General features: G+C 34.6%; 3 protein-coding genes across 3 annotated transcripts; 2 read left to right on the plus strand and 1 right to left on the minus strand.

The window, feature by feature from the left end:
• Positions 1–3185: 3185 nt before the first annotated feature.
• On the minus strand, positions 3186–8111 carry LOC102586184 (ribokinase-like). The gene is given in 14 exon segments (XM_006355354.2): positions 3186–3505; positions 3586–3638; positions 3922–3979; positions 3981–4061; positions 4425–4522; positions 4649–4775; positions 5396–5506; positions 5723–5885; positions 6300–6352; positions 6521–6595; positions 7374–7451; positions 7530–7619; positions 7711–7771; positions 7862–8111. Coding segments are annotated over 14 exon segments (1239 nt in total). The 5' UTR covers positions 7984–8111; the 3' UTR covers positions 3186–3436.
• An 815-nt stretch (positions 8112–8926) lies between these two features.
• Positions 8927–12202, plus strand: LOC102586517 (uncharacterized). The gene is made up of 2 exons (XM_006355355.2): positions 8927–9434; positions 10366–12202. The coding sequence occupies exons 1-2, from the start codon at positions 9001–9003 to the stop codon at positions 11417–11419; spliced, it is 1488 nt and encodes a 495-aa protein (XP_006355417.1). The 5' UTR covers positions 8927–9000; the 3' UTR covers positions 11420–12202.
• A 3495-nt stretch (positions 12203–15697) lies between these two features.
• On the plus strand, positions 15698–24424 carry LOC102587406 (peroxisomal acyl-coenzyme A oxidase 1-like). Its single transcript, XM_006355358.2, has 14 exons — positions 15698–16016; positions 17163–17271; positions 17382–17443; positions 17647–17856; positions 18106–18193; positions 18285–18447; positions 18918–19116; positions 21043–21240; positions 21822–21953; positions 22647–22767; positions 23020–23130; positions 23312–23381; positions 23703–23886; positions 23971–24424. The coding sequence occupies exons 1-14, from the start codon at positions 15879–15881 to the stop codon at positions 24178–24180; spliced, it is 1995 nt and encodes a 664-aa protein (XP_006355420.1). The 5' UTR covers positions 15698–15878; the 3' UTR covers positions 24181–24424.
• The last annotated feature ends 401 nt before the right edge of the window (positions 24425–24825 follow it).

The raw sequence follows: 24825 nt of genomic DNA on the forward strand, positions 1-24825 counted from the left end.
AGTTCTGTTAATATTAATTGCTAGTACTTGTAAGAAAGACCTAATCCTTTATGTTTTGTAAATTTTGATTCGTCTATATTATCACTCATTCATTTTTACTTGTCAAAAAAGCAATAAATTAATTTATGTTGATTACCTAAGCAGAAGTTTATAGGTTAGCCCCAATCATGTGAATAATTTGACACTTGACGAGAGAAACAAAGAATACCATATTGAGTTCATATGAAGAATAATTACGAGGCCCGAGTAAGAATGTTGCCTATGCTCTATAGGTATCGTAAATTTGGCACAAATATTATATTTTTGTTCATAAGTAGAAAAATTGATCAAGGACATAATAAATTATATTTTTTAAAATTTAGAATTCATAAATTCAAAATTCAAGTTTATTCGAGGTCCGAAGACATGCATGGTATGCATCTAACTTAGTATTACAACTGAAATCTTGAAGCAACATGAGAAATAAACATAGTATAAAGTACAGAGAATGAGAAATAAAACATAGTATCTAGCAAAATTAGACAGTAAGAGTGAACCTCTGTTCCATTGGATAAACAATCATGTTTGCCCTCCTTCTTAGATAGTTCCAAATTGGTTCACCACTCCTCCTCCTTCTCTCAAAATACCGTTCTTCTTCTTCTTCCAATTTTCGCATAATTTTCTCGAAAACCCAAAGTAGCATTTCACCTCCAGAAAGCAGAAAACAGAGGAAATACAAAACAGGGGAAACAGAGTCCAGGAAGAGAACAGAGGCAGTGGAAGCCAAAGATAGAGAACTAAAGAAAATCATAACATGGTCGGAGAATTTCCTGTACATATAATGACGAGAAAAAATCAGCTTAATAGCGTATATTAAACAGTATACGATCAAAGAAGTGACAGAAACTCTCATGGTTTTCGGATGAGTCGAAAAAGGATCAGTCTTGTTATTGCCTTGATATTTTAGCTGTAGAAAATTGAGTAGAATAGTGAAGAAGAATCCAAAATCTGTGAGGGAACAAGCTGTGGTGCTCTGTTGCTGGTACATATAGAAAATGTAGGATTGTGTAGCCATGAAAGTGGAATATGCTTGGAACAAAAATAGGCCAATTCTTGAATTATTAGCCATTTGAAAAATTGAAGTTGAGAGACAATGCAAGAGAGTATTAATGTGTGTATATAGAGATGAAGAAGATAGAATTAGCAGCTGATTTAATGTGTATATATAGAAAAAAAGCACCTTGTCTAAATTGGGTGTCAATATTTTTATTCGAAAACATTTTCTTATGTCACATCTTAGGTCATAATGGAAAACATTTTCCTTCGTACCAACTACCAAATTCATCCTAAATGTCACATGCTATATTGGAAAAGAGTGGAAAGGGATAATTAGGCTATTTTGAGGGTCAGAAGGTTCAAAAAGAATAAACAAAACATTATTCCCTAACATTAATTAATGCATTCTCTTTTTTCAACAATCAAGGCGCCCCAGCCACATCCATATCCAATTTCAACGAAATTTCATCTACTAGTAGCTATCAAATATCAAAATTTTAAAGTTTAATATTATAATCAAATTTTGATTCGATAATTATATATGGAAGAAAAAAATATTATGATTGTCCAATAATATACATGTTAGCTTTTAGAAATGTCATATATAGATGTTAGATCTCCACTCTCGAGTCCAAATATTATGAATTCGTGGTATGAGTCAATCAAGACATGCATGATGTAGTTGTTAGGGAGCGCTTTATCCCCCAATGTAGGACTTCACAGTGTGTCGAACTTCAATATGGGCACCGGACATCGAGTGACTCCACTCTCAAGCCCGAACATTATTATTGAGAGCCTTTAACTCTGAATGGGGTCCTATTCAATGCGAATGTAAATTAGTCCGACTCTAATACATGTACTAGACACAAGTGGAAAACAAAAATAAAAGGCTTACTACTACTATTAATATAGTACTATTGAAAGGGACTTGATCCTCCTCCTTTTTTAATTCTCTTTTTTTTTTAAAGATTTGATGAGAGGATATATATAAAGGTTATAAAGGTTAAAAGGATCATTAAGTTCAGTTTGTACAGCAAATGCTGTCAACTAATATACATAATCACAAAGCTTGAGCTTTTTTATTATTATTTTTATTTTGGATGTGGATAGAGAGAGAAAAAACAGAAATTGGGAAGAAAAGATTCTGTTCATAAAATTAAATAAAGAAAGTTGTTCCCTTGTAAATGTTGAATTTCTTGGTTGTGCAAGTTTCTCAATTTGTAGTGAATTTCTCTAATTTATTCCATAACTGACATTGTAATATATTACAATTATTATCACTTCTTTTTTCAATTATTATCACTTAGCCACAAGTTGCCATCTTTTAATTTGTGATTCCATGTCAATATGATATTGAACCTTTTCTTCTTGTTTTTTTTTTTAATAATTATTTCTCCGAACAAGTTACTATTATTGGTAAAATATTTTTTCATGACTGAACACAAACTTGTTAGGAAAAAATTAAAGATATGATTTATCCTTCTAATTACCTAGGTTTTACCCATCTGTTTCAATTTGTTTGTCCTATTATCCTTTTTAATCCGTGGAATCTCTTAAAGAATGTCTATTTCCATTTTTAACAACTTTTTAGTTCCAACTTTTCAATTGTCATGTTTAAAACTATAAAATTAAAGGACATTTTGGTATATTTGACGTATGTTTAGTATGAGATTACAAGATTTAAATATCTTCTTTACTTTTTTTAATTTTGTGCCAAGTCAAAAAGCAGACAAATAAATTGAAACGAAGGGAGTAAAACTTCTAAGATTTACTTCCAATTTTGGTTTGTCTGTTGCATGAGGGATTTAACTTGAAGCACTAACATCTTAACTGATCTTTGCACTAACATTTTATTCATACTGTAGCAGGCTATTTACTTTTGACAGTTTAACTCTCCATGTTACCACATTAGACTTTTTGTAAAGGGCTACCTGTTGTTGTCATTCAGCTTAACTGATACAACATATCCAGTGAAAGTCCACAAAGTGGGGTGTGAGAAGGGTAGAGTAAACGGAGACCTTACCACTACCTCGTCAAGGTAGGGAGGCTGTTTCCAAAATATCCTTGGCACAAGTGCATCAAATCCACATAAAAGAAAAGAAAAAACAATGAAAAATGCATAACAATTAGTACGAAAGCAGTGTAGAACCTATGAGAAAGAAAAATTATACATCACATTGCATAGTAGTTAAACTCTTTATATGCCTTGCTATAACGATATTCGGAAGGTCTTGTGCTCAATGGCCAAATCTTTCACATAAAATGTTACAAATGTTGCAGAACATATGTCTAGACAAAGAGAAAAAACTAAAAGAAAAATCCCAACTTGACAATAACTTTGACTTGTGTTCTCTTCTATAGCAATGTGGCCACGTTTTGGGGATCGTTCACTAAAAAGGGTTTACAATCGAGGGTCTGTTAGCTGGGGAAGACCAGCTCTTGCTCCCAAGGCCCTACACCCGATAGCTGCCTGCAATGAACCCACAATGCACAAGTTAGCTTCTTTTACATTTACAATTTACATAAGACACAAAGCTAAAGTCTACTAACCACTTGAGAAGCAAATGGCAACATTCTTTCTGGTGGCATATTGGCACAGAGAGCTGCAGATTGCAAGTGGGAAATCCATGAGAAATGAAACATTACAAACCCTTATCAAGCGTGAAGGGAACAATGACATTAGATTTAAACTTGCATGGATATAGACACACGTAAGACTATAGAAAAAAACAATAACATCCACAAAGGAGGTAAGAAAATGGATTGAGGTTTATCGAATCTCTCGATCCAATTGTTACAGGTAGAGGGAAAAGGGCGATGCAGGAATATAACACATTTAAAGGAAGAACATTAGGTATAAAGACTGCAGAGTGTAATTTTGCTTACCATACAGAACTGCTCCAATAAATGCATCACCTGCACCAGTTGTATCGACTAATTCTGATAGGCGGTATCTTTTCAGCTGTTCCAAGAAGCAGCTTCCCACTCACTGTCCCAATGCCTTTTGCATGCAATTTTGCAATATCCTAGAAGAAGAATGTACTTTGGTTTATTCAACTTCATAAGAAGTGCTGGGGAGAAAGAAAAATCATAAGCAGCACCAAGAAGTCTCCAATAAAAAGAATTAAGAGGGTGATGAGTAACGGTACGACTGCAAGAGAACATGTGGAGGCAATTCATATTTGTAAAGATGAATATCATGACGTACTAGAAAAAGGGTACTAGCCAGGAAGAACCATGCATGACTCCCACTCCACAGTAGATACTCACTTTACAGTGGTGGACTAGAACAAAATGAATTGTGTGCACGGATTTCTATTAGTTCATGAACACTGTGGCCATGCTTCGGTCGTCTATTGAATCATAAATCTTCTAATTGGTGAATTTACCGAAGATATGGATGTTGCACTGGTTGCGTCAGTATCAATACTCTGCTTCATTTTCTTGAACAACTCATCGACATCAATTTCTTCAGACTGGAGATCCTCTGCAAATCAACCGAATAGCGAGAAGTAAATACATACACCTCGTGTTCATCTTTCAAAACAATTTGTTTGCCTACAAGCAGACACTTAACATACATCAGAAGAACCAAAAAAATATGCAAGCATACCAGCTTCAGCCCTTTCTAACATCATGCAGCCATCTTCACCCAATGTCACAATTACAAATTTGATGTTTGGCAACTTTAGAAGTACAGAAACTAGAGCAGCTGGGATTGAAGGGGCCTCTGTCCATACCTGCGAGACAATACATCTTTTGTCAAGCTCAAAAGGGCGAAAGATATTGTTGAGTCCCACATCGGCGGGATGAGGAGAAATTGGTCTCTTTATACAGTCGTGGACAATACTCACCTCTTGAGCTAACTTTGGGGGTTAGGCCCAAGGTCCATAACATGGTATCAGAGCCAAGCCTATACCAATTCATGGCTTACAGATTTTGGGGACCACATTAAATTTCCCATGCCCTAGATGTCCAGCCCAGGGTGCTGGGCATGTGGGGTGATGAGTCCCACATGGTTGGATGAGGAGAAATTGGTATGATCTTGGGTGATCCTAACCTCTTGAGCTAGGAGGAGAAAAATTAACACTATTTCACCTTTTAAAAAAGAGTGTTGAAAACAATTTTAATCCCCAATTATGTCGTAAGCAGTGGCAAGGGATAAAAGCTTTAAGTTGTAAGTTGTAACACACTGAGGGAGGAAGGGACTTTGTCGTCGAATTAAAATTGGGGAGACAACACATTTCACTCCTAGACTTTATTAGCAACTAAGAATTAGAGGTAGATCACCAGATATCCAAATTGAAATTCCGCAGCAAAGGAACAGTGTCATTGCAATTTGTCAGTGTAGCTAACTTGCCTGTGGAAATCTCGCTGAGCATACGACATAAGTTGCCAAGTTTAGAAGGTCATCTACCCTTTCTCTTTTACGTTCTGCATCAATTACAATAGGTATATTCCTCCGATGTGCCTGCACTGGGAATCCAAAAGGCATACAGTATTTTCCATTTGATTGAAAACATAAATCTTCGGATAATTTGAACAAAAAACAACAAACAATAATTAAGCTCAATATGTCGGCTCTAGGATGAGTACAAGCAACATATTCAAAAGCAGACAGTAGGATAGAAGTTTTTGCTAGCCATTACTCCCATTTGTCTGACAAAGAAGTTCAAGTTAAAATTACCTCTCGGGCCACAACTAAAGCTGATAACAATTCAGTTTCTTGCAATACTCCATCAAAATATACAAATCTCACATCATCCAGAGCTGACGACAAATTCGACTTGGATAAATCCTCAGGTATCATAGGTGGGTATCCTGGAGTGTAAATGCAAGTCCGAGTTTTCCTGGTAGATCAAACAATACTAATCATGACTCACGAGAGCTAATAGCTTCAACAGAACAAGTTCAGAAGGGTCAGCAAACCAATTGTATACACCAAGAGATAGTAAATATAGTAAACTTGCTAAAATGTTTATACTTCTCTCACACAAATATGGTGGAGAAAAACTTTGTTGGTTCTTGCATAAGCAATTTTTTGTCTTAGAAAGGATAGTGAAGACTGAAACCCACTATACAGAAGTATAGGTAATGTACAATATACTGTTACTGATCTAGAAACCAAATATTAAGCAAATCACAGCAGAGCCATTTACAATTGATTCAACAAAACTAGAAACTGACATCATGTTTTGAGGTAAAAGTCTGAAATATGCCAAACAATCACCAGAATGCAATTAACATAAACAGAGAGAACTCACGCTTGACTATCAACAATGACGTAAGAGAATGTTGAATGGCCCCCTTCGGAAACCTGAACCCAAGATTTAAGGTTGAGGTAAATTAAATACTTGAGTTATATCTGATGTTGCTAACACATTTGAGACCACTCAAATTGTGATTGATTTAACAGATGCATGAAACTACATCCATAATTATCCTACATGCAAGAACCTTCAAGTTTGAACATTGCCAAACTCACCACCATAAACGACGTATCAACCCCATCAGCTTCCAGCTCTTCCAGTATTGCTTTCCCTTGAGAATCATCTGCAACCTACAGGCAAAAATAGTAACAAAAAATTGAAGACTTTCAATGTGATTATTGCAAAAGGGTTATGTGGGGAAAGATGAAGAAATTAGAAAATAGTTTTATAGAAATAACAGTTATAGGCGACTCCTTATGCAATAATTACGAATGATACATAAAATAACACAACGAGTCAGGTTACATTTCATTAAATATGTTTTTGTTCTACGCTATGCAACTATTGAAAAAGGAAGTAATATTTACAATTGAATCTTGACCACCGATACTGAGGGACAAGTTTATTCTGGTAGACTTACATACATTTGCTTTGGAATAGAGGCTGTCTTTTCTCCAATCAACTCCAGATTAAAGAAACATGGAGGTTAAACAGTGTTACAAACCTCTGTAGGAAAACACAGTGGCAGGGGTAAATTGGTGCTTGTTAACTCCAATAGCAAGAAGGAGGTTCAAGAAGCTAATGAGGACCGTGCTAAGATATAGGACCTGTGCTCAGTAGCACAGCAACAGTTGTATGACATGATATTGGAATTTCATTATCTCATTATACACAGTTCGACTCACATCAAAATGGGACAAAGCAATGTTTTTTAAGGGGTAACATAACATAATTCTTCTTTGAACCTCTCATAGAATAATATAAAGTCTTACTTTTATACTTGAACACAACAACACACCCAGTATAATCCTACAAGTGAGGTCTGGTTATACTTGAATAGCCGGAACAAAAATACAATCAAGAAATTGAATCGCCAATTGATATTTATAAGCCCCCAAAATCTCAAACCTTCGATATAATTCTTGGAGATAGGCCTAAACGAGCTGCACAAGTCAAAGCATTCCCTGCATTGCCACCTCCTTGAACCTAATGAAAAAAACACAACTTACTCTGAAATTTTGAAAAAAGATATCATACTATCAATCACACACAAAAAACAATCACCTGAAAACTGGTGCTTCGAATCTTATCATCAGGGTTAGGATAAGAATCAACAGCAACAAGGAAATCCACCGCCGCCATTCCACAACCTAACTACTCCCAAAAACAAATTCAACAGATATAGTAAATCCTATAACAGTTTGTAATTTATTTTTGACATGTCAAGAGTGTAAGGAAGACCCACAACGCTATGATTTTCTGGGATTGCGGCAGTTTGTGGGGTTGACGAAATTGACATTTTAAACCTGAATTTAATCAAATAAAACATATATTATATCTTTCAGTTTACTTTACACAAGGAAAGTTAGGATTTTGATTAGATTAAGATAACATACCTGGTGAAGGAAGAGTTACAGGTTAGGTTACAGCGTGTGGGAATATGAAGTAGCAGAGTTGACGGCGGTGATCGGCCGGAAAGTGACGGAGAGCTACATGACTGCAACCGGAACGCCGCCATTTCTGGGAGATGGATCAAAGTAAAGCAGTGATTTTGAGATGACACAGAGGAAATTAAAAGTTGGATTTGTCAGTCAGCTCTCAGTGAAGAAGTAGTAGGCAAATTCTTTTTTAATTTTTTTTTTTTTGTTGCTTAGTGTGTTATTTTAATTTTTTGAAATTATATCTCTTAATCATAAATAGAATAAGTTATCTGCAAATTTGATTTGTAAAGGGTAATGTCATTAAAGTTGGATTTTCTCATTGAATAAGATTATAAATATATTTGTTTTATATTGAGCAATCTAAGAATTAATAGATTGTTTTTTAATCAAATATTTGAACAAATCTTATTAACTTATAATTGAAAACATTAATCTTTAAATATCTAACTTTCAGAAACAATCTCTTTATCATGTAAAAAAAAGGTCTAAATGCATTGTATCATTTTAAATTGTACTTCATTGAATATATGCTTATTATAATTACACATACACAATCAAATATTATATTTATAATTATGTATAACTATTATAGTACATATTTACTAGAGGTGTACCCCTTTTGTTAGTAAGAAATAGTTAGTGGTAATCAAATTTTTGATAAGCCAACCTTTTTTTCCATCTTTCTTATAGATACGTCCATTCCGAACATACTTAATGATTTTCCTAACATCATATTGTCTCACAATTTCCGATAATTTAGAAAGGTCAGAAGAATCACAAATAGATTCGAAAATGAAAACCTCAAATTTATTATCAGTTGAGGACATAGTCAGATTTAATATAAAAAAATTGATTTTCTACTTTGTGTGGGGAGCGCTCATTGGAGTAACGTTGATTGTGTATGTGGTGTAATTTAGAGAAATTCAATTTGCGAAGTAGCTTTCTAAACAGACCCTTATAGTTTTGTGTAACTCAATTACGACCCCTACTTTTAAAGAAAAAGACCAAATCGTCGGGTAAAAATATTTAGAACTTGATTTAGCGTCACTGTCCGCCATCTCTGATCCAAGAATTCAGAGAGTTCAATTGAATCCATGGAAACTGAAACCTTCATTAGACCCAACAACAAATCAAAGAAGAAACAAAGATCTCCACTTTTAACTTTCCTTTTTCTCTTCACTTTGATTCTCCTTTTCTTCTACTTCAAGAACTTCATTTCCCCTTCTCTTCTTCCCCTTTCCAAAAAATCAATACCCATTATTCCCCGTCCCCAACAATGCAACCCCACAAATCGTCTTCAAGGAAAGTTCATGTGGTATGCGCCTCACAGTGGGTTCAGCAACCAGTTGGCTGAGTTCAAGAATGCGATTTTGATGGCTAAGATTCTTAATCGGACCCTAGTTGTACCACCCGTGTTGGATCATCATGCTGTTGCGCTTGGTAGTTGTCCTAAATTTAGGGTTTTGGAACCTAATGAATTGAGATACTTGGTTTGGAATCATAGTATTCAGCTCTTGCGTGATTGCAGGTAATTTTTAAATTTGTCCCAGTTCTCAACACCCCATTAGCTCATTGACTAGAAAGAATCACTTTTTGTGCATTCTATGTGTTTGTTAATATGCCTGACTGAATTATCTAGAGATATTTGGAGTCAAATTGTTGCTAATGTTCTTTTCTCCATTATTTTCGTCATGGCTTCTTCACTACTATATTCCCTTTCCATACCTGCTTTGAAATGCTTTACTTGAGAGAATTTACTACTGTATTCCCTTTTACATACGTGCTTTGAAATGCTTTACTTGAATTGAGGGTCTCTCGGAAACAGTCTCTCTACCTTGGTAAGGTGTGTGTGGACACCACCCTCCCCAGATCCCACTTATTGTTGTTATGGCATTTGGAGTTGAATTTATCACCTTTATGAGGAATTTGCATTTCTCATGTCTGATGCTTAATACTAGTAGTCAAACTGTAGGTTAAATATTTTGTTACACTTACATTAGATCCTGTTTGTGACGGATTTTTTTCCGTTAGAGACTTGTATTTCAGTATACTGATTAGGAAGAGATTTAGCAACTTCTACTTTTGGATTAGAGCAACTCCTATTTTGATTTAAAAGGATAGATTTTTCAATTGGAATGAAAATGATTATAGAGAGATTCGAAAGACTCCATCTAGTTTGGGATTTTGATTGCTTGATTGAATGTGCTTAAAGCCAGCATGTAAACTTTATGCATAGCCACAGTGACAAAGCTTTACTGTAAACTTTGTCTGCATTGCAAAAGCCTATCTTGCTTGTTTTTATCTTTCTGCTGCTGATTTATCTTGGACTTTATAAGTTATAAATTATTAACTTTTGAATTTCATTGTGCATTTTGATTTTTGACTGAATAAAGATGGAATTACTTTTTGGATGGTGTATTTAGAAGTTTCTAATAATCTGCCTACTTTGTGTTTTGCAGATATGTATCCATGGCTGATATAGTTGACCTTTCACCACTTGCTTCTTATTCAACAGTGAGATTTATAGATTTTCGTGCTTTTGTGTCCTCCTGGTGTGGTGTAAACTTGGATGTTATTTGCTCTAAGGACCAAAATATACCATCTCCATTATCTGAGAGCCTTCGACAATGTGGTTCTCTATTGTCTGGTTATTATGGTAGTTTCAGTGGTTGTTTGTCTGCGTTAAAAGAAGATTGTAGAACAACAGTTTGGACATATAAAAAGGACAATGAAGATGGAGCTTTAGACTCGTTTCAACCTGATGACCAACTTAGGAAGAAAAAGAAGATATCATTTATTAGGAGAAGGAAAGATGTGTATAAAGCTCTTGGTCCTGGTTCTGCTGCAGAATCAGCCACTGTTTTGGCATTTGGAAGCCTTTTTACTGCTCCTTATAAGGGATCTGAATCCCATGTTGACATTCATGAAGCTCCTAATGATCCCATTGTACAGACCTTAATAAAAAAGATAGAGTTCCTTCCCTTTGTGCCCGAAATAATAAATGCCGGCAAGAAGTTTGCTCTTCAAACTATCAAGGGTCCCTTTCTTTGTGCACAGCTCAGGCTACTAGATGGACAATTCAAGAACCACCATAAAGCTACTTTTCTTGGTCTGAAGCAGAAAATAGAATCTTTGAGGCAAACAGGACAGAAACAGATCCATGTATTTGTGATGACTGATCTCCCCATGGCTAATTGGACAGGGAGTTACTTGGGGAACTTAGCAAAAGATTCAGATGCCTTTAAGCTGTTTGTTATTAGAGAAGAAGATGACTTGGTTCAAGAAACTGCTAAAGAAGTCATGGCTGCAGGGCATGGGCTAAAACTTGGTTCTGTTTCACAGAGTTCGGCAGGGATTGACAAGCGTCACTATCCTCAATCATTAACTGATGTTCTCTTATACATAGAGGAAGTAGTCTGCAGCTGTGCTTCTCTTGGTTTTGTGGGCACTGCTGGGTCAACAATTGCCGAGAGCATAGAATTAATGAGAAAACATGACATTTGTTCTGGCTAAATTGCTCTGGCTTCTAGCTAACTAATGTTACTCACCCAGCTTTGTGTTCTCCCATTTGGCAGTTAGAATCCATGTATCATCTGAAATTCTCCCTTTCCACAAGCGTGAACTTACAAATTAACAATGTCCTGCTCGAATTCAAAGATGGACTAGGCTGTCAAATTTGAAGGATACAAGTGATCCACACTGCTGGAAGAGGGACTATTGGATGAAGATTCTGCCGCATATATCAATGGATTAGAAAAACTGATGGCTGGATTTGTCTGGTGCGGAGTTTTCTATTCTTCAAATGCATACTGCTAACTAGATTCCACCCTTTTAAAGGGAGGAGGTAATCATATTTCTAAATTTAAGTCCAGAATTGGAAACAAGATCAACAACCTTCAAGGTGGGAAGGCTATTCGTTGATTTGTGGCATTTAATAACCGATAACTTAGCACCCTGTAGAACAATTGAACTGTACAACATGTTTATGTACTCTGTTGGAGGTGCTCCTTCCCTTTCCTGATTACACTTTGTTCAGGGCTTAGTACACCAAGAAGAAATTGAAAGGTTCTGCTCTATGTTGATTCTTAGCCGCCGTTTGTCTCCTCCTCACTATGGTTTTCTATGAACATATTTATGAATTTGTACTCTGAAGTCATTGTTCCTTTCACAATAAACTTTCTGGGAGAGCAGTATGGATAGACAACAAAATTTCATTATTTGCTTCTGGAAGAAAGGGTTGTACTGAATTGTTACTACTATATGAAATTCAATCAGGTTGATATTTGTTTGTTTTCATTTGTCTATTCATTTCTTTACAAGGGTTCAAATTCCTGTAGAGACAAAAAGGGTTGGTTGAACCTTTTATGGCGGAGTTACCGAGTATCTATGTTGGTGGGAGATAAATGTTATTTGATGGAATAGTTGCATGCAAATTAACTAGAAGAACAATAATAATATATATTCAGTGAAATTTTACAAGTGAAGTTTTAAGATGATAGAATATATGTTCACATTACCACTAACTCATTGAAATAGAGAGGTTGCTTTAATCCAAATATAATAAACGAACATATGATAATAGATATCACAAGTAATACAATAGAACAAAAAAAATGTTTTAGCTCACTTCTTGGAGAGACATGATTAAATGTTACTATTATATTATGGGCAGAGGGCAAATATAAGAGTGATAAAACTTTTCCAAAGTAAATTGGAAACTTCTCTTGTATAGATTTCTTTAGATATATGATGTTTTAATTGTATAAAAGAATATATCTTTTAAGAAATTATACTTCTTCTTCTGTTTCAATTTATGTGACATTTTTCATTTTTCAAGAGTCAAACAGTTTAAATTTGATTCAAAAATTTGCGCATGGAATCTGTAGTTTTCTTGAAAAGAAATTTATATAGTTGTAAACTACGTAAAAAGTACTATAAGTCACAATAATTGATAATTTAAAATGTTTAAAAGATCTATGGAAAACTTACTGTTAAAGATAAATTTTGTTAGAATCTCAAAATTCGAAAAATATCACAATAAATGAAACGGAGAAAGTATTATTTATTAGTGTATAGAGTGAAACTTTTTCTCCTATAGTTGGTTTAATTTTTCAAAGTCCCGTAAATCTATTTTATTTTTTTTTCCTTCTTTTTTCTCCCTTGAAACGGAATACGTAAAAGAAAAATCTACACTTCCACTAATTAGAGATTAAAATATTTCCCCAATTGTTATTTCCATGTATTTATTATAGTCGGTGTACATAGAAAAACATGTCTTTTATTTTGCATAATTTGTATTATATTTATTTATATGTTGACTTGAAGATATGCCTTTTATCCATGGGAAGGACGATAATAATTGATGTTGTCAATTATTTGTCTAGTGTTTTGAATTATGTGGAATTCATAAATTTGGTTATGGATGTGACATTTTGGTCCACTTCTTGAATGGCTCCATTCACTGTTCCTGTTTATGCATATTTATTTCATGTTGGACGGCATAAGAAGGATCCGCCTACTTTTTTTTTTTTAATTTGGTTTACGTAGTTTGTATTGAAGTTTTAATTAAATTTGAGTCATATATTGTAAGGTTCATTTAGAAGTTATGCTTTTAATTGAATTTTTTCATACGCAGGACTTGAATCAAAAACCTCTTGTTAAGGGTGAAATAATTTCTCCATTGCACCACAACTCATATTGATAACTATGTTTTGAGTGCGATTTGAACCAGGATTTGCCTACTTAGGACTTCCTTCGTTCTATAGTTGTTTATGTTATTATAAATAGTTATCTCGAATTATTTATTAGTTTATAAAATTAAGATATAATTAATTATTATTTTTATTTTACCTTTTCAATTAATTCTATTTTTGAAATAAATATGAGCAAATTTGAAAAAAAATTAAAAGAGTTTTTAAAGGATAAATTAATGAAATTGTTATTTAGGGATAATTTCAGAGACCTCCCTTCAAGTTTGACTCAATAACATTCACCTCCCTTCTGGTTTACAATATTACACTTACCTCCCTTATTTTGAATTTTTGGTAACAATTCATTTCACTTATTAATTATTGATAGAAAGAATTATAATCTGACTAATTTGTCTCTTCAAAATACTATTTTTTTATTCCTTGATAATCGATTTATTTTCATCTTCCATTGAAACCTTTTTGTTTAAATGAATTTATAATTTTATACAATTCACGGTAAAATCACTTATAATGGTGTCAACAATTAAGATGAAAATATAATATGTTACGATGACTTAATTATTGAGCTGGAAAAGAAAATGATCAAAATTAGGATAAAATGTATGTTAAATTGTTTGCATTCCAGTCGATATAAAAATTGAGTTGCTCCATTTTTCAAGTTTCAATATTTGATATAAAAATCATTTTCAATAAAATTTGACAAATAAATCGGTGGCATCAACTCTAAAGCAAATTTAGCATAATGAGTTAATGGAAGATGAAAATATTTATTTTATAACTTTTTTTTTTTGTTTGAAAAAAGCTTGTTTACAAGATAGGATATATTAAAAAGGGTAGATTAGTCATATCATAATTTTTACATTAATAATTAATAAATTAAATGAATTGTAACCAAAAACTCAAAATAAAGGAGGCAAGTGTAATATTGTAAATCACAAGGGAGGTCAATGTTATGAAGTCAAACGTGAAGGGAGTAATACTTCTTTCATCTCAATTATTTTTATTTATTTTTTTTGAAATTTATCGTCTAAAATAAACCTTAAATATTTATGTGACTATAAATCACTTCATTGAGGAAAAAATGAGAATCTTAAAGTTAAGTTATTTCTAAGTTAAAGTTGAGGACACTTGTAAACTTTTTCAAATTTTTAGCTAAAAATATTTAATAAAAACACCTTATCATCTGTTCAATCATAATAAATTATAATTCATGCTTTTAAAGGTGTTTTATGAGTTGAGCCTCGAGATAGAGTGTGTTGATCGAGTTTTTATTTTGGAGCATAAGCCCATAGAACCTCTTCAATTTTTTTAGCAAATGGGGGTGGGGGTGGGGTGGGGGGGTGTAAATCAACACGTAAACTATACAGTAAACATGCCTGGTTTGAGGCTTCAAAATGTATTGTTTTTCGTTTTTTAAGAGTTGATTTATAAATTTCTACTCAATTTATTCAAAAAGTCTAATTAGTTTGTTTTAGATAAGTAGTACTTAATTATTGTTTTATTGATTTTGATCTACATTTTAAGTGAAGCAGCTTTGTGTCTAATTACACTTCTTTTTTTTAATTACAACATTTGATAAAATATTAAAAATTTATGGAGTTTATGTCAGCGCATCGAGATTTATGCCACATTCGGTATAATAAAATAACACCTCGTCTTATGCATTGTGTTTTAAAACACTAAATATTTAAATAAAATTTATTGACAAATTTAAATAATATATTTTAAAATACAAATTATAATTTAAATAATTAAATAAAATTTATTGACAAATTTAAATAATTATTAACGTATTCCGCTGTAACAAAAAAACATATTGAGGAGCATTGGAAATAGAAAAAGATGGGCTAAATATCCTCTTATCGTCACTATACCGACTGTTCACACTGCGAACCACACGAAGCAAAAAAGGCTAAAATAATATTCCTAATATACTATTAACATTTATTTTATTTTTGGTTAAAAGAATATACTATGAACATATTAGAGTGGACAAACTTTTTTTATTTTTCACAAAAAGTTGCAAATAATGTAAGCAAAATTATAGTCAAAACATGAATATGCAGATTGCGAGTATAACTACCCACCTACTACTATAAATATTACACACCTAAAACTTTCTTGAAAAACTCAACGTGTCCAATCCTTATCCTTCTTTTTTGTTTTGTTTTCAAGAATCGAATTGGGTAATTGTAAAACAACCCAAGATTGGATTTTTTTTCACTGTGTAGGAATTTGGTTTTGATCTGAGAGTAAGAGAGATGGAGGGTGTAGATTACTTGGCTGATGAGAGGAAGAAAGCTGGATTTGATGTGGATGAGATGAAGATTGTTTGGGCTGGTTCTCGTCATGATTTTGAACTGACAGATCGTATCTCTAAGCTTGTTGCTAATGATCCTGTAAATCCCTTTTCCTTTTTTAAATTTTATCCTCAATTTTTAGATTTTTTGTTTGATCCCTATTTGGGTATGGAATGGCTGTCGGTAGATATAAATCAGGCTTTGTTGTGATTTGTTTAGCTTTAGAATTGATGATTTGCTGAGGGTCTTTCGGAAACAGCTTCTCTACCGAGGAGAGGTAGTAGTAAGGCCGGTGTACATTGGGTTTGTAGTTGTTAGAGCAGATGATTTATTCTTCTTTGGTTGCTGTTTTTTGGGTGTTTAATGTTTTATTTTCTTGTTCTTTGTACATGCATATGGTGATAATGGAGAGAAAATTCATGATCATTAACTGTGTTTTAAGGGGAAAAAGATTTGATTATGATAAGTTTTAGGCAGCCGGTAATGTGTGTGAGTTAACTGATATAAACTGACCACATTCTGGAATTGAGCTTTCATCAAACATTATTTAGTAGGTTAAATTTTTTTGACGTGGAATGATGAATCATTTTTTGGTGTGAAAACTGCTCTGATGTTCTGAAGAAAGAAAAACGTAAACACAACTGGCGCAGGTGGATTAGAATCTTTTGGTAGGAACTGGGACAAGTTTTTGATTAATGCTAACATGGAATTGATTTTTAAGATGATTTGGTCAGTAAAAGGTTTTTGCTGTAGTACTCACTCTTACAGCTCCCTTTTTTGACCTTTTATGTACTGAAATCCATGTCCCTCTATGGGTTTGGAGAGCCTGGCTGGATGGGCTGTCTAATGCTTGCTGTTATATGTTTCAACAACGATTCTGATGCTGAAAATCTATGATACCGGTCAAAACAATAGTTTTTTTTCAATGTGATCTAAAATAGAGTTTCCATTTTGGTACATCGTAACGAACCATTGGTGTCCGTGAATTGCAATTTAGCTGGTGATCATTTTGGGGTTGAAAGTTGATCAAAGACTTTTTACTGGCATAAATTTATAATGACTTGGTTTCAGAAGTAAAATTGAACCGAGCAGGAGGGTGTTATGTTGTTTGATGCGTGTCATTTTTGAGGGTTGAGGGGGAAGTTTTTGGAAGATGGTATTGTCTTGTTTTGACAATTATATTTGTTTCTGCTCCTTCTTCATTTTAAATGTCTAATATCTACCGAGTGTCATTGTGGGATATAGGGCTTCAGTAAGGAGGGAAGAACTATGCTTCCTAGGAAAGAGCTATTCAAGAACACTCTAAGGAAGGCAGCATATGCATGGAAACGGATCATTGAACTTCGTCTATCTCGTATGACTTCATTTTAGTTTTTTAATCCTTTTCATGAGTTCTGCCAAAAAAGAGGCATCTAATCGAAGTTTTCTGTTGTTTGCTGATTGACTTGAATTTCATTTCTGCAGAAGAGGAAGCCACTATGTTAAGGCGTTACGTAGATGAGCCTGCTTTTACTGATCTTCATTGGGTAACCTCTTCTTTTGTGTTTTACTTTTACATATGTTAAATTTTGCAATGCTGCTACCTTTGCATTCGTTATTTACATGCATAATGCGCTTGAAGACTAAAAGACACTAAATTTAGAGTTGGTGCAATAGTCTTTTCCCCTTCTGTTTTCGTTGCTTCAAACCCAAGGATTGTCGTTCACCTGCCAACATTTTTTTTCATTAGGGAATGTTTATACCTGCCTTAAAAGGACAGGGCACAGATAAACAGCAGGAAAAGTGGCTGCCGTTGGCTTACAAGATGCAAATAATTGGCTGTTATGCTCAAACTGAACTTGGTCATGGGTCCAATGTGCAAGGCCTTGAGACCACTGCCACATTTGATCCTCAAACAGATGAATTTGTCATTCATAGTCCAACATTGACGTCAAGCAAGGTAAGAATGGTCCACTGCTTGTTTTCCTGTATTCCTTTTGCAAAACAATTCTAGATTTTTAGCATCATGAGGAATGATGCTCAAAATATATGATACTCTATTATGCAAGATATGCCTCCTGTGATCTTTGGTCTGCTGCTATTTCATCCAATATGCTATTTGAAATGAATGTATCATCTCTATTAACACAGTATTCATCAAGACATAGAGAATTTCCCTGATCTCTAGCTTTTTTACATTTTTTAATAGTGGTGGCCTGGTGGATTGGGTAAAGTATCTACCCATGCTGTTGTGTATGCTCGTCTTATAACAGATGGTAAAGACTATGGGGTTAATGGTAAGTCAATGATTTTATATGTTACAAACTGGTGCAATGCATGTCACTTTCAGGGAAGATGTTTGCGTTTGATTGACTGTTCATATTGTAGGTTTTATTGTCCAACTACGGAGTTTGGAGGACCACAAACCTCTTCCAGGTGTTACTGTTGGAGACATTGGAATGAAATTTGGGAATGGAGCATACAATTCCATGGATAATGGGGTGTTAAGCTTTGATCATGTGCGCATTCCAAGAGATCAAATGTTGATGAGGTTTGTAGTTTTCCGTTATCGAGTTATATAGCTCTTTCCCTCCTTTTTCCTTTTGAGTGTATATATGACAGCTCCATGATACGGCTCTTGTTATACACTATTTAGTTTTAGTTTTTTTTTTTTTTAAAATAAAAAAATTTCCAGCCCTCTAGTTTCAGCTTCTTGTGTTTAAGTAGTCTTGGGAGTAGCAATTCTGGCAGGGTTTACCTGGAACGAGAAAAATAAGCTTTATCTATTAGGAAAATTTGGAATTTCTGGCCTCTAATTATATTAAACAAAGATTACTGTTCAAATGTTACTAGGCTGAATCCCATGGGCGAGCCAAGAACTACATATCTCTCTCTCATGGGCGAGCCAAGAACTACATATCTCTCTCTCTCTTCTGTATCAATGATTTTGATTTCAAGTGTTTGGCTTATTACCATATTATATTAACATGGTAGTTATTATATTTGATTCCAATATTTCAGGGTTTCACAAGTTACAAAGGAAGGAAAATATGTTCAATCTGATATTCCCCGACAACTTCTTTATGGGACTATGGTATATGTACGGCAATCAATTGTATCAGATGCTTCCCTTGCAATGTCTCGGGCTGTGTGCATTGCAACCAGATACAGTGCCGTTCGTAGACAATTTGGCTCTCAGAATGGTGGACAAGAAACTCAGGTAATCTGGGAAGCAATCTGCCAGTAGTTGAAAAAAATTGTCATTTGCTTATGCCTTGCATTTAACTGGTGCAAATAAAAAGGGGCACTTGTAGTAAGATTTTCAATTTAATTATGATCTTTCCCTTTTCAACACAAAAGAAAAAAAAAAGGTTCTTTGTGGTTTATGGAATTCATTTGCTTATTCCAAAGTGAAACCCGTACCATACAACTTTGCTTATCAGTGCTGCACTTCCGCTAATGTTGGCCAGCACAAATCCAGCTTCTGTACCAACGACAATTCTCTTGTCTCGTCAATATTTGAGTGGAGAGGGTGAGTTTTGATGTCTGCACGTTGGTTAATAAAGGGGGTGGATGAGTGAAAGGACTTGCACTTTTATATTTCCATTTGCCATTGATCCCTTATAAAAATCCCCAATACCCACCAATGTTGGATTAAATGGCATAAAGAGACATTTACCATGATTTCCACAATTGCCACTTGGTGATTTCTTGAAAAATCTAATCCGACAGGGGAAGAGGGAGAATATTATCAATAATCATGTTATTATAGTGTTAGAATAGTCAATGAGATCCCGCATGGTAGCAGTTTAAACTGTACTGTGACCTGGAAAATGAACATAAGATTTTTCAGGGGACCTTTTACATGATGACAAACAATTAAAACTCTGCACATCTTTTGTCACGCCTCGAGCCTACACCTTGGGAGGGACCGGCACCCGATGTCATTGTTCGCCCGATCGTACCCATAACATGGCATAGCATTGAGCATACATCTAGATATGAGCAGAAATATTATTTAAAAGCATTTGAAGTAAAGAGGGCTAAAACTCAAATGTATTAAGATCATAAATGGCTCAAAGGTCAAACCAAGATACATGTCATGAAAACATACAAACTAACTATCTATGAAGTCTCTAACATAACTGAAAACTATTTGCTGGGACAAGGCCCCCGACATACCTTAAACTGAGCATACTGTGCTGTAAATAGAGACTATGCCCCAAAGTAAAGTGGGGCTCACTAGATAGCTGAATGTAGGAACTTAACGTGTTGCTTGATCGTCTGTCTGAGTACCTGAGTCTGCATTTTTTTAAAATGCAGCACCCCTTGCGAAAGGGGAGTAAATACATATGGAATTGCACTGTATGTATTATGTAATATGACTGAATGAAACATAATAGAGGTACATGGACTGAAAGGATAGCCAAAGAATCATAATAAGCATGGAAGGAATTAAAAGATTCTCATCATAAAACTGACCTTGACATTTTCATCTTTCATCACAAATCAGTTCATTAGGGAAAGCGTAAGTGAACTTTTGACATAAAGTATACTATAACTAACACAATTTAAATGACTCAAGTGCTCATGAAAGTATCTGAGTAAATACAACTAGTTAAATCCCAACCATTTTGACTGATATGTGACCACAAGTATGGGATGCGGTCACATCTTGGCGAAATTTTCTGTCCGTGCTCTTTAGAACCAGAATTCTGATCGACAAATGGTTCAAACCATAGCCCGAAGGTATGAGGTGTTACATCTTTTGGCAGATGTAAATCATTGCACATGTGATATTTTTACCTAAACATCTCCCAGCAAAGCCAATTGATCTGCCCCAACATTTTTGGACATTGCAGACTACTGCAGTGCCTAGGAATCTTATGGCTTAAGTAACTCACATTCATTAGTCCTATGTGACTCCGAGAATAAGAATTTCTCTGCTGACTGAGCTTGATGAAGTTTTTGGCACCTCAATAGTCAAAATCTGTTTTCCATGTATTCCATAGTACTTAGCTCAACATCATAGATTTATGTTTTTCCCAGTCGAGTTAATATTGTCAGGTGACCGCACATCGTCATTGTTCATCAGCCTTAAGAATTGTGATTAATGCTCCTACTTCATGGCGCATGCTTTGTGCAGGTGATTGACTACAAAACTCAGCAAAACAGGCTCTTCCCCTTGTTGGCTTCTGCATATGCCTTCAGATTTGTTGGTGAGTGGCTGAAATGGTTGTACACTGATGTTACCCAAAGACTTGCAGCAAATGATTTCTCAACATTGCCTGAGGCACATGCATGTACCGCAGGATTGAAGTCTTTGACCACCAGTGCCACTGCTGTAAGTGCTGACAACAACTTTGATTGTTCACCGACCTTTACTTTCTTGCCCTTTTACAACCAGTCATGGATGCTGTCATCCTTGTCTCGGGCTTTTGGGTTATCATTCCAAGTTTTTTACATGAGTCATCCATATACCTAACAACATAGATGTCAATTTCTGTAAAAAGACAAATTTTATAATATGCATGCGGAAAGCCTAATCAGAAAAATATATGGCTGGCCACATCATTAAGTTTTACTTGTTTTGGAGTTTTTGTTCTTACAACTTGTACCGTTTGGCAGGTTAAGGTTCTGCTATGATTGATTTGTCTGCTACAATGTAGTCTCCTAAATAATCTTCATTTGTATTAGGATAAGAGATTAGCAATTAGGTTTTCTGCAATGGTGTCTTGTACTGCTTATAAATAGTCAAATTTCTTGTCTGACAAAAGAGTTTAATTTGGACCTGCTCCTTTTTAGCTTCAAGTAAGAACTATTACGTTATAAAATGGAGGAAAAAAATTCTCTAAGTGCTGATTTGTATCCAATATCATACCATTTAACATAACATGCTTCTTGTGTGATTGCATTTCATTCCAGGATGGAATTGAAGAATGCCGAAAGTTATGTGGAGGTCATGGTTATCTTTGTAGCAGTGGGCTTCCAGAATTATTTGCCGTTTATGTCCCTGCCTGTACTTACGAAGGAGATAATGTCGTGCTACAGCTACAGGTAAACTAAATTTTGTATGAGAGTTTGACATACCAGTTCTCAGTTTTTCTTTGCCTTCCACTCATCCAAAGGGAAAGATCAAACTTTTGCTAGTTTCCATTTTATTCAAAAATTTTGAAGTTCTTATAAAGTGATGGTGTGGAGTTAGAGATTCCTTTAGGTCACCTGGTTCCATTGCGGTCATTTAAGCCTGTCAATCATATTTACCTTTTCTGGTGCAGTACCATCAAAATGAACAAATAAATAAAAACATAAATCCTTTAAGCTTGTACTTCTTCCCTCACTTATCATGATCTTTCAGAAGTTATAGATGTTCTATAATTAAGTCAATCAGTGTGTGAAACTAGAAATTGTGCAGACGCTGAACCAAGGTACATTTTGTCACTTTTTAGTACTGAGATAATTTTTGTTATCGAGGAGACTAAGGTGTTGATTTTCTTAAAATCAATGGACAAATTTAAATGTTTATAGAATTGGTGGTTGAGCAACGTTTCCTATACGGTAAATTTTGTGAGATTGCATGTGGCTTCACAATGGTGATTCTGTTGTGGGTTTTTGTCTATTTCTCCAAAAAGCAAGTGAAGTGCAATAGATGCTTATCTATTTTATGAAGTCTTAATGCATAGTGTTCTAATCCTAGTATTATATTTTAGACCCCGTTCTCCACTATGAACCATGCTTTGTTTCATGTAGGTTGCAAGGTTTCTTATGAAGACCGTTTCACAACTGGGCACTGGAAAGAAGCCAGTAGGTACCGTATCTTATATGGGAAGAATTGAACAGTTGATGCAATGTCGTTCTGATGTGAAACAAGGTAAAGTCCTTGGATCCTTGCAGCTGATCCTTCGTTGTCATAGTTACAATTCGTTCTGAAAGTACTTATTGTAGTAGCAGTTGCATTAGGAAAAGGATCCGCTTGTGATATTAGTTCGTGTAATTTCCTCGCTTTTACTTGCTTAATGTCAACCATGTGAGAACGCCTGTTGTTTCACCCTTCAAATATCCTCCTGTGTTTTCTGACCTACACAAAGTTAGTTGCTGATTGTGGTTTTCCCATCTCCTGCAGCCGAGGACTGGCTGAAACCTAGTGCAGTATTGGAGGCATTTGAAGCAAGGTCTGCCAGGATGTCTGTTGCCTGTGCTAAGAATCTTAGCAAGTTTGAGAATCAAGAAGAAGGTACTCACTTTTTAGTTTCTGCTGCTTTCTTTTTCACTTCTGTATTTTTTTTATTACCATCTACGTTAACGTTTCTTCGTGAAGTTTCAGATGCAAATGTTTAATTTAACGATCACTCTCTGTATTTTTCTCGCAACCAAATTCAATTTCTAATTTTCTTGCTTTGTCCTCCTTTTTTTAGGCTTTGCAGAACTAGCAGCTGATTTAGTTGAAGCAGCAGTTGCTCATTGTCAATTAATTGTTGTGTCCAAGTAAGCTTTTTTTACTGCATTCTCTACTTAGTGAAATGCCAAACAATGCCATGACCCTGCAAACACAAATTCGTTTTATCATAAGTTACTATAAATATGAACTGTCCAAATAGAAAGATCACATAATTTACTGTATTGACTGTTCTTTCTTCAGCTGTATTTGGTTTAAATGATCAAAAATGTATTCATTCCGTCTTGCTGAAAATGGTGAATTTGTTGATAAGAGTTTTAACTTATCTCATGAAGGCTTATCGAAATTTGATTGACAAGGTTGTGGAATTTAGACTATGTTTTTACTAATTCTTCTTTTATCTCATGAAGGTATATCGAGAAGTTGCAACAAAACATTCCCGGTAAAGGGGTTAAGCAACAGCTGGAGGTGCTTTGTGGCATCTACTCGCTCTTCCTTCTTCACAAACATCAAGGAGATTTTCTCGGGACAGGCTACATCACCTCAAAGCAGGGGTCTCTTGCTAACGACCAGCTCAGAGCCTTGTATTCCCAGGTTCGTCTCGTTAAACTTATGCTGTCATTCCTGTATTTCTAGGGTGGAATTGTTTTCACTGATCCAGTTCCTGTTTAATATCAGCTTCGTCCAAATGCTATATCGCTGGTTGATGCATTTAACTATACCGATCACTACCTTGATTCAATTCTTGGACGTTATGATGGAAACGTGTATCCAAAACTGTATGAGGCTGCATGGAAGGATCCTCTCAACAAATCAGACATAGCAGATGGCTTCCACGAATATATTAGGCCACTACTCAAGCAGCAACTACGAACTGCTAAGCTGTGAAGCGCAAGAACTGCAGCAAATACACACATAGTGGAACTGTTGTTCTGTGCTGTGCCAATAAACTAGATTTTGAAATAGCAACATCCTTTATGGACTATAAAGTGGTGACTGAATATTTTGTTGTTTTGAATAAGATTATTGAACTTTTGAAAGGAAACTGTTATGTATGCTTTAGCTTTTTTTCCTCCCAGAATTATGAATAAGAATAGATTGATTTTTTGCCTCAAATATGAGTTCCCTGGTATTTGGAGTCTTTTATTTTTAACAAGTATCCTGTATAATCTCTCTGATTTATAATTTACTTTCACACAGTCTATCATGCAATCTATGACAAAAAGGTTTTATGCTTACTAGTACTTATGAATTATTGCCTATAGCTTACACATAAATAGTCATAACATTTTGTGTTTTATGAAAAATTATTTCACCTTTTTATTTCCTTTAATTATAGCTTTCTTATATGTTTATTTCCTTTTCTTTTAATCATCTTTTGGATAAAGATCAAACACGAGTGAAAAAAAAAGTTGATTCTAATAAAGATATTTTTTTTTCTGGTATTCAGCGAGATGTATAATGTTAATTATGCTAAAAAATAAAAAAAAATTTAATTTTTAAAAACAAATTAATAATAAAATAGCATGAAAT

Source organism: Solanum tuberosum, unplaced genomic scaffold, assembly GCF_000226075.1.
Source record: "Solanum tuberosum cultivar DM 1-3 516 R44 unplaced genomic scaffold, SolTub_3.0 scf00201, whole genome shotgun sequence".
NCBI classification, from domain to species: domain Eukaryota; kingdom Viridiplantae; phylum Streptophyta; class Magnoliopsida; order Solanales; family Solanaceae; genus Solanum; species Solanum tuberosum.